The 19087-nt window shown below is 39.1% G+C and overlaps 1 protein-coding gene across 5 annotated transcripts; it reads left to right on the forward strand.

Moving 5' to 3' along the window:
* The first annotated feature begins 378 nt into the window (after positions 1-378).
* Positions 379-18427, forward strand: LOC102305158 (coiled-coil domain-containing protein 18). Of its 5 annotated transcripts, XR_006054509.1 has the most exons (9): positions 385-1607; positions 3943-4100; positions 5227-5483; positions 7013-7100; positions 9588-9700; positions 12208-12357; positions 12466-12556; positions 16704-16815; positions 18173-18427. XR_006054509.1 is itself a non-coding variant. In XM_042221737.1 (8 exons), the coding sequence occupies exons 1-8, from the start codon at positions 1511-1513 to the stop codon at positions 15970-15972; spliced, it is 969 nt and encodes a 322-aa protein (XP_042077671.1). In that variant the 5' UTR covers positions 379-1510; the 3' UTR covers positions 15973-16697. The 5 variants fall into 5 exon arrangements, 4 of the variants coding, with proteins under 4 accessions (XP_042077671.1, XP_042077669.1, XP_042077670.1 ...); XM_042221737.1 differs by lacking the exons at positions 16704-16815; positions 18173-18427 and adding an exon at positions 15955-16697 and having other exon boundaries at positions 379-1607; positions 12469-12556; XM_042221735.1 differs by lacking the exon at positions 16704-16815 and having other exon boundaries at positions 382-1607; positions 12469-12556.
* Positions 18428-19087: the final 660 nt, after the last annotated feature.

Raw genomic sequence — 19087 nt, forward strand, 5'->3', positions numbered from 1 at the left:
TTGCTTTAATAACTTATCAAAAAAAATCTCCCAGTTAATTTTCTAGCTCTGCAGTTATGAGCACAAATTTTGATAGTGGCAGAACTTTTTGTTTCACTTTCACTTTTTATTCAGATGCATTCAGATAATCAAATCCTGATTGATGGCGATCTATGCGAGGTTAGCAGTGCTCCACATTGATCACTTTGTGGGTTCTTCACCTGCCTTTTTATGCCTGATTGTAGATCCAAAATGGAGATATCTGAGCCTCATAGCTATCTGCTACATTTGCTTTGGGACATGGTTCTCCATTATGGTGGAAAATGTGCAGATTGTCACCAGAAAAAGCAAACTAAATAAATAATAGTACCAGTTAATTAATTAAAATATCAACTCATTTTGATTATTTTTTTAAATAATTTCAATATTTTATTATTTATTACTTTCGTGTTCCTTTGCTGGGCTTGTAACAAGCTTTGCGGCTGTCTTCATTTTAAATATCCATGAATGTAAACGTAATCAATAAAATGTCTTCGATTGCACACACAGGGAAGTGGCTCTTAGAGGCAGTGTGTCTCCCTCTGGTGGCGGAAAAACTGGACTACAGGTTCGAGAGCGAACCACAGTCTCCTCTCGAGGTGTCCAGCTCTATTATATAAAGCAAGAGAAAAGATTTAGGAAAATAAAGACAAAGCGTCTCCTTTATGAGCACCAATGCGCCGTGGCCTCACACCGCTGAAGGTAAATTTGTCCTAAAAAGTTCAAGACTTCCTTTACATGACCTCAAATAAATGGAAAAGCTGTGTATCACTCACAGAGAAGGCTTTTCCATGTTGTTTGTAAAGTAAATAACAGTCAGTGACCTGAACACGCTCACCTTCACCAAGGCTGCACAGTCCTCTGGATTTTTTTACTTGCTAGCAACAAAATACTGAAAACAAAGTGAGCTCATCTCCATGGCAATATATCAAACCTAAACCAACACATAGACACTTTAACACAATACATTTGATAAAGTTCTAGATTTTAATGCACATTCATGGGATTTTCCTTTATTAAACCTCTTATGCAGTCATATATAATAAAGCACTAACCTGAGGCTGCTGCCATAAAGACTCCTGTCTGCTAGATACAACATGCCTGACTTCTTCAGCTCAGCCACTGCCTCGGGGGAGAACTTCACAACACAATTTGCATATAAAATAAGATCAGCCTTTTACTTTGTGCATGATGCAAACTTTAGTTTTCCCTCTTTATTCAAGTAGCAGGCCAGATGGCAAGAAAATCCACAGAGAGACACCGCAGCAGCACTCGCTTCCATGTTGTGACAACAGCAGCTTGTTTTAATGCTGGAACCTGCCCCTTGTAGGTGTGCACCAGGTAGGAGTCCTCTTTAAGACCTTCAGGTAAGGTTAAATATTGCGGGAAATGTGCACGCTATGTCCTCTCAGTCCATGTGGGACACACCCGCCCTGCCCCGAGGATCATGGGAAGGCGGTTTTAGGTCTTTCAGGGAGCAGATGAGACACAGATGATCATGAGGCGGTTTTTCCGAGCACACCGGGACGAGGACTTCAGTCAGATCCAGTATCTGACGGCCAAGTGCACCCGCCTAGCTCATGACAAAGGTAAGTCACAAAGGTCAAGACGGGTTCAGCTGACTGTTAATCTCTTATCTACATGAAAACTGCTAGTTTACTACAAAGGGAAAAAAAACCCTCTTCTCCCTTCAGGAAGGTTATAATGTTGAGTCCACTGAGGCGTTCAGATTATAGTCAAGTAGTAGATCAGATGAGCACCACACAATGTCTATACAGCTAACAGTTTAAATAAGATGGAAATTAATATTTAAAATGTCATCAGAACTGCAGAAAGTGCTCCCATCCTTTTCTTTAGTCAAAGTACTGCTGGCTTTATTATCATGCTTTGCTACAAGTCAAAGTCCTGCACAGAAAAAGTTGCTTAGTATAATTATGTGACTGTTGAAAATGGAAGTGCTGCTGCTTACTTATAGATTCATGAGTTTTTAAAGATTGTTTTGTTTGTAAAAATAGTAAAGGTAATAAAAAAATGCCCATCACAAATGTCCATAGTTAGACTTTACTAACAAATCTGAAAAATAAAGTAATAATAATTTGAAAAATGTCTTGAAAAAAGAAAGAAAAACTACATGAAACATGGCAAACATGTTTCAAAATATAAATTGATTAGCTTCAGTTTAGCTTAATTTCTAAACTTAATTTAGCTCAGTTTATAAAATCTATGCTGGTAATTTGATTTTACACTATGATAAAGAGCATATGCTGAATGCATATTAATACATTCTGCATTCCATGCACATCATCTCTGTAAAATTTATAGGAACAGTCTGACCTGCTGTTTCATCTATTTATATGTAAATATCTCTTTATGTGCTGTTGCATTGTGTGTGAGTGCATTGGAATCCACTTGACCCAGAGTCAAATTTCCTGAATGGAAAAACACGCTTGCCAAATAAACATCAAATTCAATCGAAGGTCACAGTGTTGTTAGAAGAACCACACATATTTTGCGTGAAAAGAAATACTTTCATCTTTACGCTGTCAAGTAAAATGTGACGAACTAAAACACTGATCTTTAATGAAAACAGGCTTTATTGCAGGGTCGCTGCATTAGTTTGAGCCCGGTGTTCTTAATAAACAGAAAACAAAGTGCATGTTTCCTGCAGCAGATTACACTTTAACAGAATCAACTTTATAGTCATTGTGCAACAGTTTCCAAGTCAATGCAGTCACAGTTACAGGGTATCTGACTAGAGCAAAGTTTATTTACAGAAATTTCTGGTAGTTTTTTTAAACATGTAATATAACTACAGTTTGTATTATCTGTTTTCATTGCAATCTGGGTCAGTGTTGGTCTACTTAAAGCCCATACTGTTACAATGCACATTTACCTCTGTAATAAGATGTAAGAGTAGCGAGTGGTGACAGTGGTGTTATCTACTTTTTTTAATTCAATTAAATTCCATGTTTAATTAAAATTTTATTCCATGTTATAAAATTAAAAAATATTGTAACAGGCTAAATCCTACATTAGTACTGATGTTAGTACTTGAGAGCCTTTCTGGTTGTGTGTTTATTGTTTTGGTATCATAAGGATTTAGAGCTGTACTCACATAAAAACTTAACAATGTAACTAAGTATATTTACTCAAGTACTGTATTATAGAAAAATATACTATAGAAAAAAAATCAGAATGTAAGTATTATACTCTACAAAATTGTGCTACATTACAACTTTTTACTCCTTAAACATATCACACACAAAAATAAGTACAAGCAAAACTAAAACAATCAGTGGTTAAAGTTCACATCTTAACTTTGTTTTTAAATTTTATTTATTTATATTCATTTATTCTTTAAGAAAATGTTAATCCTGAATAAAAAATAATTTGTTGCAGCAAAAGAAAATTACTGAGCAGCTACATCAATAAAACTACAACAATTCAGAGTTTACTTACTTAATGGTTTAAATATAGAACTTTTAAATAACTGAGCTAATTAAGTATAACTGACGGAATCGGTATTTTTAAGTATCAAAAGTAGTCTATGCAGTAGATTTTCTGCTTGGTAAAACTGATGTATCAGTTTTTAAGCAGAATTTATTTATTACATTAAGTGCATTAAGTATTATAATAGACATACTGGCGACTGTTATACAAACTACAGAGAAGTTCTGATACACTGTTAATATTTTATTTTTAAAATATGATTTATTTTTTAGTTAACTTACTTTTTTGTTTTTTATTTTTTTCCCGCACTAATCAGTTAATGAAATGAAACCATCAGTGATTAATGTCTTTGGAGTGATAAGTGTCTGCAGTACAAAATTGACTGTTTAACATTAAGTATTTAAGTAAAGTCAGCCACACAGTTACATCTAATGTGCTCAGTTTAACTAACTCTTCTTGGTTTTGTGGCCTCAGCGGTGTTGGACAGAGAGTTTCTGGTGTCCCGAGAGAGGGAGAGAAGGCTGCAGAATGATCTGGAAGCTGTGACCGCCCAACTCCTCAAGCAAGACCAGCTCAATATGGAACTCAGGATGAACCAGACCCAACTTATCAGCAGGATCCAGCAGCAGCAGGTGGACCGATTATGACTTATCTTTTACATGTAAACAGAACAAGGCTGTCTGCTATAAATGTTAAATTTATATATTCAACATAGATCAAATAGAGTAAGTTGCTAATAATTTACTAATAAATACACCTTAAAGTTTTACCTTCACATCTTACTTGCACAAAGCTCTGAGGTATTCGCTTTCAGTTGAATCTGTAATCACTGCCACTTCCCAATAGTTCTTGCTCATTCATACGCTACTCATTTCACAGTAGAAGCGGAAATAAATGACATTTTGCAGGATGTAAGTATTTGTTGGATTGTAATTGTTACTTGGATTGAAATTTAAACTGTCACTGAGTGTTGCTGCTGAGTGACATCTGTGTATATCTATAGATTTTCTTATTGGTTGGTTTCTGTACAGAAATCTCTCTCTTTTAAATATATTGCTTCTAGTTTAAGTCTAGTTTAAATCATTTAAACTAGACTTAAACTAGTTTAAATATTATTAAGAAGTAGTGGATAAATACAGCTTATGAAATGAATGGGAAACTTTCCATTTATCCACATAATCTGTACCTCTGACATCAACAAATCAGCTCATCTTTGCTGTCTGTTAGTTACAGTGGAATTAAGTTTACAGTAAATGTGTTTGCACATGGAAAATGCTGATGTTTTGGCATTGGTTACTTACAAACTGCATAAGTATGAGCTACAAGAAGTAAGAGTTTTGAACCACAGAGACATTTCACTGAACTAAAGAAATCTAATGAGCATCAAAACAGCTTTCTTGTCATACAGTTGTTTCAGCAGCTTATCAAAGTGGTCAGAAGGATTATGAGTCATTTTTCAGCATTTATCCCGTGTCATACTTAAAGGTTGCACAGTAACAAATTATCAGCCCTCTTAGAGACATCAGTGGTATTTGTTACAGTTTTGGAGAACTTGACTCCTTCACTTTCCCCTCAAAGACAGTATCAGGTTTGGGCTTGTCCCAAACTCTTTGACCTAAAGGTGTGTCTGATATCACTTATGCAGACTGTATTGGAGAATAGCATGTCTCCAGTGAGATTTGAAAAGGATAGGAAGTGCTGAAGTGTTCATGTGAGCAAATCTGCAGTATTCTCAGTATGTCCGTGTCTTCCCCGCAGGACCTGGTGAACTTGCTTCGGCAGCGCGTGGTCCTGCTAGTGGAGGCGAGCTCCCGGGATGCAGAGCTACTGCGGCAGGTCGGCGCAGAGCTGCTTTGCCTGCAGAGCTCTGAGGTGAAGCTGGAGAGCCTGGTGGAGGAGCTGCAGGCTGAGGCCCAACACAGAACTGAGGTGGCAGAAAATCTCCAGACAGAGCTGTACGCTGAGGCCCAGCACAGAGCTACACTCACTGAGAGCCTCCACGCAGAGCTGCGCAGGTAAATCTTCAGTCTCTCCAGTATGACAAAACACGGAATCATGTTTTCTTTCTTTACTTTACACAGTACAATTTGGTTTACATTTACTTAGAAAAACTTGCAGAGGTAAGCCGCAAAACACACAATGATTTCATGTAATATAGGAATACATTTTTTTAACTTTAAGTTAATACTCTGACATGCTCCAAAACAGACGCACATTTAGACAGTGCAGGGGTTCTGAGACAGGAAAGCACCTCCTGATGTTTGATGAAGACAGTAGTTTTGCATCTTTCTCACGTTGTTACATTTTCTTTGTGCCATTTTTATATTATATTAAGGTATCTTTGTATTAACTTTTAAATCTCTTTGTGACCATTTTGCATCTCCTGTGGTAGTTTTGCATCTCTCTGTAACTGACACCAGCTAGTTCTGAAACAATATATACGTTTTGTGTCTCTTTGTGGTCATTTTGTTGCTCTTTGTAATTGTTTCAAAATTCTTTGTTGTTATTTTTAATAGAAATCTTGGATTACTTTTTAACTTTATTTTCTTTTTGTGGTTGTCTGGAGTCATTTTTGCCATTTTTAACATTCTAACATTTGACTTTAGATGTAAGAGGCTCAGGACCTCACGACTACTCTGGGCTTTAAAGCCGTCATTATAATGCTGTGTTCTTACTTCGTATTCTAAACAAAAATGGACTAATCCACTAATTACTGTGGGTGGAACAGTGGTACAGTGGTTAGCACTGTCACCTCACAGCAAGAAGAGTTTTAAACCCCGTCTGGGACCTTTCTGTGTGCAGTTTCCATTTTTTTAAAATTGCAAAGCTCTGGAGAAACTAAAAGAGCCGCCTGTCCTCTGTATTGCTGAATTGTTAATGACTTGATTAAAACCTTATCGACATTAAAACATACACAATGAACATTAACCCAGATAAGGCTGCAGACAGAAAAAGAAAAAACATTAAAACGGTTGACTTTTGATTACCATCTTGTGGAAACTGAAGCCAAGTAAAGCTGTCACGGGCTGCCCGGCACAGAGAAGAAAATTGTCTCAGACTGTTGTTTCAAGGCTGAACAAAAACATCGAGTCTGGACCCGCGACTTTAAATCAGCTGAAAAGTCCTCCGAGCAGCGGCGAGCTTCAGTCTGCTGATGTTAAATCCCTGCAGAGTGTCGGCTTAGTGTCAGAGTTTGTTATCACATTATGACTCCAGAAATACAGATGAAAGAAATTTGGGCGTTCGCAGAGAGCAAAATATTTACCCTAAAACTTTTATCAAGACCAACATGTTTCCTTATCTGATGGCTACAAAGAAATGAATAAATGGACTGTGAAAAAACAAAATACATCTAAGCACACTACGATAAGAGTGAGTATTTTAGTTACTTTAGTACTGTAAATTTTAAGTATGAGTGTTTATCTTACAGTAAACTTTACATTGATGAAAGATCAAATAAAGATACTAAATTTAAACTGGCTACAAGCAGAGTTTAATGAGCTGACACAGGTAAATAAGACATTTTTCTAATTGTCATCAACAGTAAGACAGTGGAGCTGGAAAGGCTAGAAGAAACTAACAGGACGCTGACAGAAGAGCTGATGGATCTCCGCAGAACTTATCAGAAGGAGGTGAGAAGGAAGAGTTTAGGACTGACGTGGGTCAAAGCTCAGAGTTTACTGCATATAAATTTGAAACAAAAGGCTGAAGGTGTAATATTTGCGGTGCAAAGACTTAAAAAGTGTCTCTGAAAAGTCATGCAGAGACTGTATACAAAGGATGGACACAGCCACTGTGTTGTGAGGTCCTGTTTTGAACCATCGACTTTTTCAGGGTGGTCATCTTCATTCTTTGAAAGTAGATATCACAGGTGAGGGGGCAGTGAGGGGAAGCTGCACACTCATGACGTTAGTAACACTCAACAAGCTACTCATACTTTCCAAAACCTTCCATACTTTTAGTTCTCTTTATTGTGTAGCAGTTTACACATTTGCCAAATCTCTTTGGGGTTTGCGTCAGGAGGGGAATCTGCTGTAAGAAATCTGGATACAGTACGTTTTATTGAAATCGCTGGTAAATGTGCAGGTCTATATTTTGAATGTAAAACTATTTTAAAAGTAGTCGGCACTTTCTCTCCAGCCTGAGCTCCTTTGGTAATTTGTTCCACATTTGAGCAGCTTCACCATGTTTTTGATGAGTAGTTCAGGATGAGCCAAGCGGAGAGAGCTGCAGTGTTTGCACTGCGTCTGGAGATCTGATACGCGTCCTTACTGATGATTAGGATTTATGGAAAAAGCAAAAGTATTTTAAAATGATTCTCTGCTGTGATCTGAGAACTGTTAGATAAACACTGCTGAAGAAACAAACTCATATCAGGCCTCTGAAGCACTAAAGTAAATACTGCTGTCGGTAAAAGCAAACTGTCCATTGCATCATAACAAAAAGTACACAGTGCTTTATTAAACTAATTGAATTTAAATAAAATAATAAAGGAGGCAAGAAGTTTCCTGTGTGAAACTGTCCATGTGTTTGGACATTGCTGAGTGTGATCTTGCTTGGTATGCGCAAAGCCACAGGTTCAAATCATGAATAAGCTCACTCTGATGTTATAAAGACGCTGGACCCACGCGGCAAGAATTTTAATTACGTTAACATTTATTTAACAAAGTCAAACATTTCTGGCTTAAACAAGAAACTGCAAGACAATAAAAAAAGAACGTTGAGAGGCTCATGGGTTTTGTCAGTTATGTTGATTGTTTGTTTTTAATGATCTTCGGATAGTGTGTCACTTCGACTTATGAGATAGCCTTACTGCATTTCCTTTCATAAAGGATGAGCCAGTGTGTCTTGTGGTAAAGCAGGTAATAAAGGAAGCATCAGAGCAACATTCCTTAGTATGTATATAATCTGACCAGCTCTTATTATGGCTGCTATGCAGATACTCATGGGTCACTTCATTCAATTAGGAAAATTCATAAGCAAAATTGACTATAAACTGCACATCGAGCAAGTAAAGTAATTTCCTTATTGAGGTAAGAGCAGTCAAGCATTTGTACCTGAAAGGTGCAGCATGCAGGCAAAACAAGGAGGGCTCAGGACTATCACATATAACATCAAAATCCTCTATTCTTGGACCCTGAAAAGAACCACTGTCTAAAACAACCTATTAGCTGTACATGATGGGAGAAATCTCAGCAGAAGCACCGGGGGAGACATCCCTTCATCAAGGCAAATGCTGCTGGAAAAGAAAAAAAGTGTGAAATGCAAGACTTTGGCTAATGAGGAGGTTCAATAAAATCATCAGTTTAGTGATTGCAGTGCTGATTTTGTCCAGCAGATGTCAGGATCAGACACTTATTTAAACACTGCTTTGGCCTTTTTTTTGGGTTGAAACACAAATAAAACTGTTGATGAGTGACAGAGCTTTAATGAATTTGCCGTGAACGGGGATTATTTCTCTGTAGCCGGCTCCTCCAATCAGAAGTAATGGATTAACACTGTTTGTGCGATCTCAGGTTACTTCAGGTCAGTGTGGCAGAGTGCCAGCTGTGAATAATGATCTGCCGCTGGATTCCGAAAACCTCACGGTTCAAATTTATGTACTGTGTCCAAATTTTAAAAACTACAACCACCCAAGTGAGAGCACTAATTCAGATGTTGCTGGCATTGGTGTGTGTCGGTGTGTTGGTGTGTGTTGGGTTCAGGCATTAGCGGAACATTCCTCATTTATTTACACTCGGCTTCAAAGACTCACTCCCGCATTGGCGTCTGCTTCATCCAGTCCATCAAACAGCAAACAATCCAGGTCTACAATTATCTTTCCTTTGAGACATCTTCACAAGGCCAAGAGAAGAGAACAACAGACTGCAGAGTCAGTGAGAAACTTCATGAGAACAATTATTTGCAGGGGATAAGGCCTGTAAATTATTGTGAAAGGCCTGGGAGCAGAAGATTAAGTCTGACTCCACTGGACCCGCTCATCTTTCCACATGACATGTCGTCTTTTCCTGATTTATATTTACACGCCCCCATCATAATTTTCTAATTTTGTTGTCTTGGTCACATCCTGGTTTTGGGAGAAATATATTTATTTATTTGTTTTTTGTTTTTTTTTTGAGGTGAGGGAACTGCAGCAGGAAAATGAGGGAAGCCTGAGGAAACTTCAGGAGACGGCAGAGCAGTTCGAGTGGCTTTGTCAGCAACAGCGTTACTGGATGTCTTGTGTGAAGAGGTGAGTAGGGTTCTTTTTTTGTTTTGCTTTGTTTTTAAATATATCTCAGCTGTGTGTACCAAAAAACATAACAGGATCAGATTTTAAAGTCTTTATTGTCTGCACACATGCTCAAAGTTGATGTAAACGAAACCCTGAAAACCCCTTCTTAATATAAATAATGTGGTTCTGCATAGAAAATACATTTGTAAATGATTATTGGAAAGGAGACTTATCTACTTGCGTTTTTATCTAGCTGGAAGTGAGTAAAGTTCTGATTTCTTATAATATACAAAGCATCTACCAGAGTTAATGCATGTCAAATGTGATTAAAATAAACAAGCAAACTATTCCAGTTGTTTAACTGACTGTCATTTACTCAGACACAATTATTTTTTATTTGTATAGAAATACTTGATTTATTCTAAACAGTGATTAAAGGTACTTTTTGCAATTACCTTCTGCAAATGTCATTAAACATTTCACCACAAGATGGCAGTGTTTTACCAGAAAGTTACCAGAAAACACAACAAAAGTGTGATAGTAACAAGAATTCTTTAAAATGTTGCGTGAATACTGCTGTAATGGGTGTTTTTGGACTTAAATCAGATTAGACACTCAGTGCACCATCATGTGGATCAAAGTGGTATTACAAGAGAGCACAGCCCATCCTGATTTCTTGATATCACTGCAACACAATACAAAGACATCAATAGATGTAACATCATAGCTGTTTTTGAGAGATTTGGATGAATTTAAAAAGTTTTTAAACTATTTTTTAAGCATTAACATCTTTGATCTGTCTGTTTTTTGTGGCAGAGCTACAAAGCTACCTAAAATTCCCATGGTATGATTTGGCCTTGTTATGATGTTACTGGTAGCACTGTGTTAATATGAGCTACACATACTCACAATAAGCAGACACAGAGGGACCTAATTTACTTTGTAGTCTGCTTTCTACCCATCTTATTTACTTTAACTCCGTCTTCACCATCTTCTCTGGGGAAAAAAACTTCAAAATTCAATTCCCAACAAGCCTCTGACTGCATCTTTGTGCTGCCATGCAGGTTGGTTTGTCACAGCTGAAAACAGCTGTCTGCACCAGCTGGAAACAGCAGTGAGGGTGCACCACAGCACATAAGCTGCTACAGGTCGTAAAACTGAAACAACGTGCTTAAAGGTGCTAAAATGCATGCCAAATATCCTTGGGCAAGAAACTAACCCCATGTTTGCCTACTGGTGGTGGTCAGAGGGCCCGGTGGCGCCAGTGTCCGCCAGCCTCGCCTCTGTCAGTGCGCCCCAGGGCAGCTGTGGCTACAATGTAGCTTGCCATCGCCAGTGTGTGAATGTGTGTGTGAATGGGTGAATGACTGAATGTAGTGTGAAGTGCTTTGGGGTCCCTAGGACTAGAAAAGCGCTATACAAATGCAGGCCATTTACCATTTACCAAAATGTTACGGACAAGAGATGTGGAAAGAGTGTTGTAGCTTCCAAAAATGTCACAAAAACCTCTTTTTAATACTTTTATATGTCTCTTGTAATTAAAGAAAGACCAATAAGTTGAGATAGAGGTCTGACAGCTGAGTTTGCTAGAAATTAACTAAGTACTATAGTGTATGTGGGTAGGATACCACTCATCATCATGCATTTAGGTCACAGAAGTAACCATAAGTTTCTTTAAAAGTTAACTAACCAGCAATGTTTGTTCATCAGTCAGAAAGCTCTGCTAGAATCCCCGAAAGCCCTTCTAACACACTGGATGCTATTTTTAAAGCATCTCCCATGTTTCGCCTTTATAACTGAAACAAGAAACATTGCAACCTTAAGGAATCACTTAAAATCTGTTTTCGTGAGTCACTAGATCAACTTTATACAAAAAAATAGAGATTGATGATTCTTGAAGAAAGTTAAGTGCTTTCAAACATCTCCCCTCTGTGACCCAAATGTTTCCTGTTAGTGTCCCAGCCTTAGGCCCCAGAATTCCTCACATTAAACTCTCCAAAAGATTAATACAGATTTCATGTTGAGGATAAGTTGGATCGTATGACAGTCTGTCAAGGACAGGGTAAGAAACTGAATTGTATTGTTCTGTTGGTCTGGTGTTTACATCAGAGGAATTTTGACTGAGAGCGTAAATGTGCATTTTTTCCCCCTATCTTTTCACTTCAAATTGATACATTGATATATTACAAGCCCCGCTCCAGAAATTTCTAATGCAATCAGTACAGGTAGTGCACATAATTCATATTCTGGGCCCTGCTTATGCACATTGCATTAGACATATTGGCAAACTCGTATCCAAAGCAGCTAAAATTTAGAAAGCGCACGGGGGTTCAACATCTTGCTTTAGGACATTTTTACATGTGGATAGGAAAGTCTGGAAATCAACCCTACAATTTATAACCCCCTCCTCCAGCCAGGCTACATGCTGCTGGTGCTTCCTTTATAGATTAATTAGCAAATATTTAGAAACTCGTGGGATTATGTACGCTGTGCTTGAAGAGTTGCTGAGTTATCATATTCTACAGGTTCAAAGACTGCCTCATGGAGGAGAGAGAAGCTCTGCTGCGACAGGTCAGCAGGTTGGAAAAGAAAGCTGAGAAACTAAAGCGTTCACATGACGGCAGTCCAACACGGAGACTTGTCTGCCCCCTTCAGGACGCCGAGGGCTGTGACAGGTAGTGATAGATGAACAGATTTAATGAGGAACTAGTTCATTATTATCTGAGTGTCTTTTTCAACTTTTACTCACCTTATAACACATTTAAACTTCCTGTCTCTTAAAGCAGTATAATATCATGGGAGGCAGACACAGTGACCAACCTGGAGTCTCAGGTGGAGAAGTCAAACATGCTGTGCGAAGAGCTCCTCGACCAGGTATCACTTTAATTTTTTCTTCCTGAATGGTTTTCTTATCGAAATTTGCTGCAGAAGAAATCTTCTCACGGCAGCTTAAAGGTTACTCAAAATGTCTCCACGCCTGTTCGGTCTCGTGAAATCTCTGATGACACGTGGAAACCTTGGACGTGAAACATTAGACCTTCATTACAGTGCCAATATTCATTCGAGTATGGTTGCCAATCCCCAGAGGAGCTGCCGTGCTGTCAGTTCTTCCAGAAATTACAAGTGTGCTTTGGATAAACGTGTCTAACATCTCTGCTGTGGATCGTCTAAAGGGCACACTTTAAGGTACCTGTGTGGCTCTGTTACTTCTCATGTGTGGAGCACGGCGGTGATTATTTTCTGTAATAATGTTATGAGAAACTGAAGTTTCGTGGCAGCTCGAAGTTTCGAATGCTTGCTGGCTCTCTTCGCGTGTCACTGCAGCCCTCAGATGAACCTTTATTTTAAGAAATCTGGTGGTGATCTCAGGACTGAAATAGAAGACATGAAAAAAGAGAGCTAACATTCATCTGGATGTGACTGCCAGTCCCTGAAGGAATTGTCAAATATCCAGGAGACTCACAGAACCACAGTCTAATAATTGTTTTTTTCTTTTTTACTTTTTATGGTTGAGTAGTCTTCAAGTATTCAGTGAGTAACTGCTGCTCGTTCCCCAAATAACCAAGTTTACATACATACAGTTCTAGTGTCCTCTTCATGAAGAAACTGTGACAGTTGGCATAATATGTGCATGTAAATGTGTGCTTGTATTGTCACTTTTACCGACCTTTCTAATCTAATAATACACTGTAACTCAGCGTATTTCAACCCAAAGCTCCTTCCTTGAATCCTTGTATTGGGACCCTTGTGGGGGCAGTCAGATGTACTGCCTCCTAGGTCAACAATCTCTGCTTAAACACTTTTGTATGGAACTACAGAAAAAGGTCCAATTTAATCATATAGATGGAGTTCTTGTTGGCTGCTAAACGTAAAAGTAGGCTGTTTGAACAATCGGCTCGTGCTGTGCTTTCTTTGGGACACCTGAAACATCGGCTGTTTCCTTTGGCCTTAGAATTCACGAACCAGTCTGTAGTTTCCCCCCTTTTCCCCCCTCCAATGTCACCTCTATCTCTACAGCCATCTTTTCAGTGTTTCGAAATATTTGGATCAAAAACAAGAGCAGACTCGTGTTGAAATATTAGAAATCCAAACCATATTCATCTGGTCACAGCTGCCAGTCCGCTGTGGGCTCATTGCAGTGCCAGAGAGTTTTCCAAAAGACTCTGAACATTCATGTGCACTGAAGTATCATCAGTGTTTTTAAACATGGACACACGAGTCTGTACAGCAGACTGCATGCATATAGAAGGACTAAATAAGCCAAAAAAACAGAACATTGAAAAAATAACAATCTGGGTAAAAACTGGATTTACAAATATCTACTCAGCACATAAAGTGGAACCATTCAAAGTTTTAGAAAGTCACCCTGCAGGACTGCTTCCAATAATAACTGATGACAGTCGTTGACTTTTTAGGTCTTTGGAGAATCCAATAGTGAAACACATCTGAAAAAGTTGGGGTAGCATAACCAATGTAACAGATGAAAACCGATAGAAATAAATTAGTTATGATTATAGGCGGTATCTAAAAGATGGTGTAGGCACAGTGACCTCACCCACTGACTTCTGGATTTTTCCATTTTGAACCATCAGCTTTAGTGTTTTTGGTCACTGCCATGTTGTTTTTGTTGAAATGATGTTGTTGAACCATCTAAGCTATCTCCTTGTAACTTGCTCTTAAGATGGGAACCAGGTGTGCAACCACTTGCAATCAGTTGTTATCGTCAAACCGACTTTGAATGTAAATAGTTGGCAGCAGACTGTCTCACTGGTGTTTTATCACTGTCTTAACACACCAGAGTCCAGTAAGACCTCATAGATTTTGAAACAGAAATTCCTCCACAAATAGTGACATAGTTGATGCAGAGCGGCAATTTAACTGCAACACGGCACAGGTGCTTGGCACCCTTGTATTTATACAGGAATATAACCACAACACAACCAGTTGGTAACCAGTTTGGTCGAATATTGCAGACAAGTTGCATTCATTGACACAAACTCACTCAAACCTTCACCAGTCTGTCTCAGAGTGATTGTAGTCAGTCTGAGACAGACTGCAATTGCCTCCCACCAGGCAACCCGTGCAGTCGCCTTGCTATCGACAATAGTCACCTAGAGTCTGAAGATGATGCATTTCAACCTCTGGGCGATCTGTTGCCACATCTGCTTGAAAACTGGTCACAAAATGTGAAAAAATGCAATGCAATCACCAAACCAGTTGTTGGAAGGGAGTTCTTCTTTCCCACTACCTAATTTTTATGCACTGAAAGTTGCAGCTTAGTTTATGACATGTTCATTGCATATAGGATTTAATCAAAGTACCAGTTTAGATTGTGTTAGTAGTTTTTAATTCTTTGTATAACTGGGGCTTTTATTATTTTATTTATACACATCCATAGTATGCTACACTCAGAACTGAGTACACACAGTTTTCTGTTGTTGTTGCTGTGATGGCATTGATAGGGGCATCACATTTGCTGAATTTTCTGAAATGTCTTTGATGCAAATCACTGAAAAGCTGAATCGAAAGAGGAAACTTGTTCAGGAGGATTCATATGTCTGACGTGTTGTGTTTGTTAAAGTTTAACATTTTGAGAGATAAGCTTAATGGGTTTATTTTCAAGGCTTAGTTGAAAGAATTGAAGCCTCTTTCTATTAAATATGAAGCTGGAGCGAACAACTAGTTAGCTTAGCTTAGCATTCAGAACCGAAATACAAGGAAACAGTCTAGTTTTGTGCGCAGGTAGCATAATCTACCACTGGCTTTTCAGCTTACTTAGTATTGTGTTTTATATTGGTTGTTTAATCTATAAAATAAACAGTGTGAAAACAACAAATATGTCATTACTGGGACGTTTTCCATCACTCAGCAGATTCACCAGTGAGTCACTGCTCCAAGCCAAGAAAAGTCCTCTGCTTAATACCCATAAAACCAGAACGTTATGTTTTTCCAGTTTAGTTTTTCCAGTCTTTATGCTAAGCTAAACTAACCATATTTCTCCTGAGTGTATTCATTTGAAGAGCAGTGTGCAGATAGTAGCAGCCTTGGGATTGTTTGAAAGGATTCTGTAAGAGTGACCAGTGTAATGTTTTAAAATCTTTGGATAAAAGAAGAATGCACAACTCAAGAGCAAAACAGACATTCAAAACAGCGATAGTCATGCGAGGATGGCTGCCAGTCCCCTGTGGACTTGCAGAACAGCCAGAGCATTCATATAACAGATACTTCATGGGTACCAGAGTCTAATCAGTGTTTTGTTTTTCTGTCTGCAGCATGCTTTAAAAAGTTAGAGGGCTTTGAGGAACTTGAGGTTTCAAAGCCATTTTGCAATCAAATAGGAACCCCACGATGTCTCACAAAGAACTCCTTCAGGAAGAGCTCACAAATCCTGACAGGACCTCAAACACTTCATCCTCCTGCAGGATTTTTATAGTGGAAGGTGTCTGCCTGGCCACTTTGGGGATTTTTCAAAGCCCTCACATCTTCAGAATGACAAGTTCAGTGTTTTAAAAAATGGGGATAAGAGGAAGCCTGACAGACAGAACATAAGGCTAATAATCGTGTGCGGATGGCTGCCAGTCCCCCAGATGAGCTGCCAGGCTGCCAGAGACTTCAGAGGTGGCTGATATTTTTTGGGCTCCGGATTCACATCAGACCTTTTCACTGTCTGTCTGTCTGTCGGCTGCACATGGCTTCCTCCCAAGCCATTCGAGTCCTTTTCCAAAGCAGCAAAGAGATGACTAATAATGACTGGAGGGAGGTGATTGCCAATAGCCTCTGTGCTTCATTCCCCTCACCTCTCACAGACTCTGCAGTGCATTTCTTGGGATAATTATTCTGATTGAGTGCAGATGATGCAGAGTGGGGTTTTTTTGCAGTCCTTGCTGAGCTGAGAGAGGGAAGAAATTTAGCTGGAGGAGCAGGGAGCACCGGAGTCATAGAGGAAACAGCCATGAAAAAACACATTACCAGCTCTGACATGATTTATACAAATGGGAGATTCACATTGTGTAGACATAAGTATTGTTAGATGACAGAGAGAGAAAAGGAGGACGCTTACTGTTCATTGGGCTGACATCTGCAGAGATAGAGAGATGTGCTATTTCAGACAGAGTGGTGCTGCTGAAGTACAGGTGAATAAAAAAGTCTCAAATTCTTGACTAAATATCAGTGTGAATCTTCTTCTAGTGTTTAGATTAAGTAACTTATTGAAAGACCAATAAGTCTAACTCTGGTTCTCTGGGTAGTTTTGGAAATATAGGAGAAGATACTCTGCCTTTAAAAAAATAAAACCCTTTTAAATCAGAGTATGGCATCAACTCAGTTAAAATTCTGGGATATTGATCTGTTCAGTTGAATAACAGAGAGGATTGTTAATTAAATTCTGGTTCTTTTGTGTTAATTAAATTTACAACAGGTCCACTAGATGTGGAACAATGAGACAACCCCAAAACAGGAATGGTTTTACAGGTGGAGGCCACCGACCATTTTTTCCGATTGCTCAGTATCAATACGTCAATACATGCCATTGCAAGGTTGCTGTGTCTCCCAGCACAGTCTCAAGATCACAGAATATACCTGATACCATGTAGTCTGATTGGCATTTGCCACAGAATACTATAATTGGCAGGTCCAACACTAGTGCCCTGTGCTTTTCACAAATGAGGGCAGCTTCACCTTGAAGACATGTGACAGATTTGAAAGGACCTGGAGAAGCTGTGGAGAACGTTATGCTGCCTGTATCACCGTTCAGGGAGGGACCACGGAGGGATGCACTGACCTCTACAGACTCAGCAAGTGGCATCCTGACTGCCATTAAATATCGGGGTGAAATCCTTGGCCCCACTATCAGACCATAAACTGGTGCAGTGAGCCCTGGGCTTCCTCCCGATGTATGACAAAGCCCAACCTCATGAGGCAGAACTTTACAAGCAGATCCTGGAAGATGAAGGAATTGATACCACTGACCCCCACGCACATCTGACCTAAATCTAATAGAATGCCTCTGGGACATTATGCTTGTCCATCTGACGCACCAGATTGCACCTCAGACTATCAGGAGCTCAGTGATGCCCTGTCTAGATCTGGGAGGAGATCCCCTAGGACACCATAGGAACAAGTGCTGAGTGCCATTTTGAGTTTTGAATTAAATTACAAAGCAGACTAACCTGTTATATGTACAATTGCGTGTTTTGGAAAGCTGCAGAGAGCTTGCACTTTTTGCTATAATATATGCTGCTTGCAAGTAGATTTGCTTTTTACAATCGGTGTGGAGAATACACAGAGTTACGACAGTCACATTAACAGGAAAATACAGCTGGTTAAAATAGAAATATCCCTCAATCTCACTTTTAGCATTCATTTCCAGCCATCCTTTGACCTGTACTTACTTTCTTTGAGGTTTTTTCTCACTCTCAATTCCCTTCTTGTGCACTCTTATGTTTATTGTCTTTGGTCATCTTCACTTACATTTTATTTTTCTGCCCTCAGGCAGGGAGCCCTATCGACGGATACCAAAAACCTCCATGAGGACAGAAGCCTGGATGTCTTTGCTTTCTTTTCTCACCTTCTGCAAGCCAGGAGATGCAATATTTTATGTTTTTGTGGTTAGCTTACCTTCCAGTCATTGTTTTGAAAAACCAAACACCCTTGGAAAAACACACCCGTGAAACCACACACGCATTGTTTTGTTTCCACTATTGTTCATCGTGATATATGACCGAATTAAAATACAATGTGCTCCTGTCCCGCTTTTGGTGTCACACATGCACATCACATGTGCCTCGACTCTGTCTGGTCACATTTTTCAGTAATTGTCCATTGTTCAAACCTTGTAATCAACACCACTAACAAGAGCACAAGCACCTGCAAATGTTCTCTTTTGTTGTTTTGCCAATGAAACGTTGCAGGACAACCAGCAGCTGGCGTGCAGAGGAAGCAACAAATGTTCTTTCAACCAAAATGAAGCAATACTGATTATCCCCCCACTGGTACTGCTTGACTCTGATGAGCAGATCGCTTCATTCATCAGTTTGCATGTGGCTCAGATTAAACACGGTGACTCAGACGCTTTATCATATGTGAACCATATGATACATGCTTATTGCAAACGCAGTTTACACACGGTGAGCCAAGACATTTAAAGTATGCATTCTGTCACACCACAAACATTACACTGCAATCAACATGAGGAGCTACACGTTTATTCAGGACTGCAGCAAACTTTCAACATGCATAAAAAAATCTTAACAACACTAAACCATTAATGATACAGGAAGCATCATTATATTTCATCGGCGGTGCTGGGACAACATTTTTTGTTAGCATGACAGGGATTCGTTTGACAAACAGCGGACAAGATGTGTGATTTAAGTTTTGACTCCATGTTCAACAGGCTTTACACAA

Source organism: Haplochromis burtoni, unplaced genomic scaffold (assembly GCF_018398535.1).
Source record: "Haplochromis burtoni strain Fernald_Lab_line unplaced genomic scaffold, NCSU_Asbu1 Contig_73, whole genome shotgun sequence".
In the NCBI taxonomy this organism is placed as follows: Eukaryota; Metazoa; Chordata; class Actinopteri; order Cichliformes; family Cichlidae; genus Haplochromis; species Haplochromis burtoni.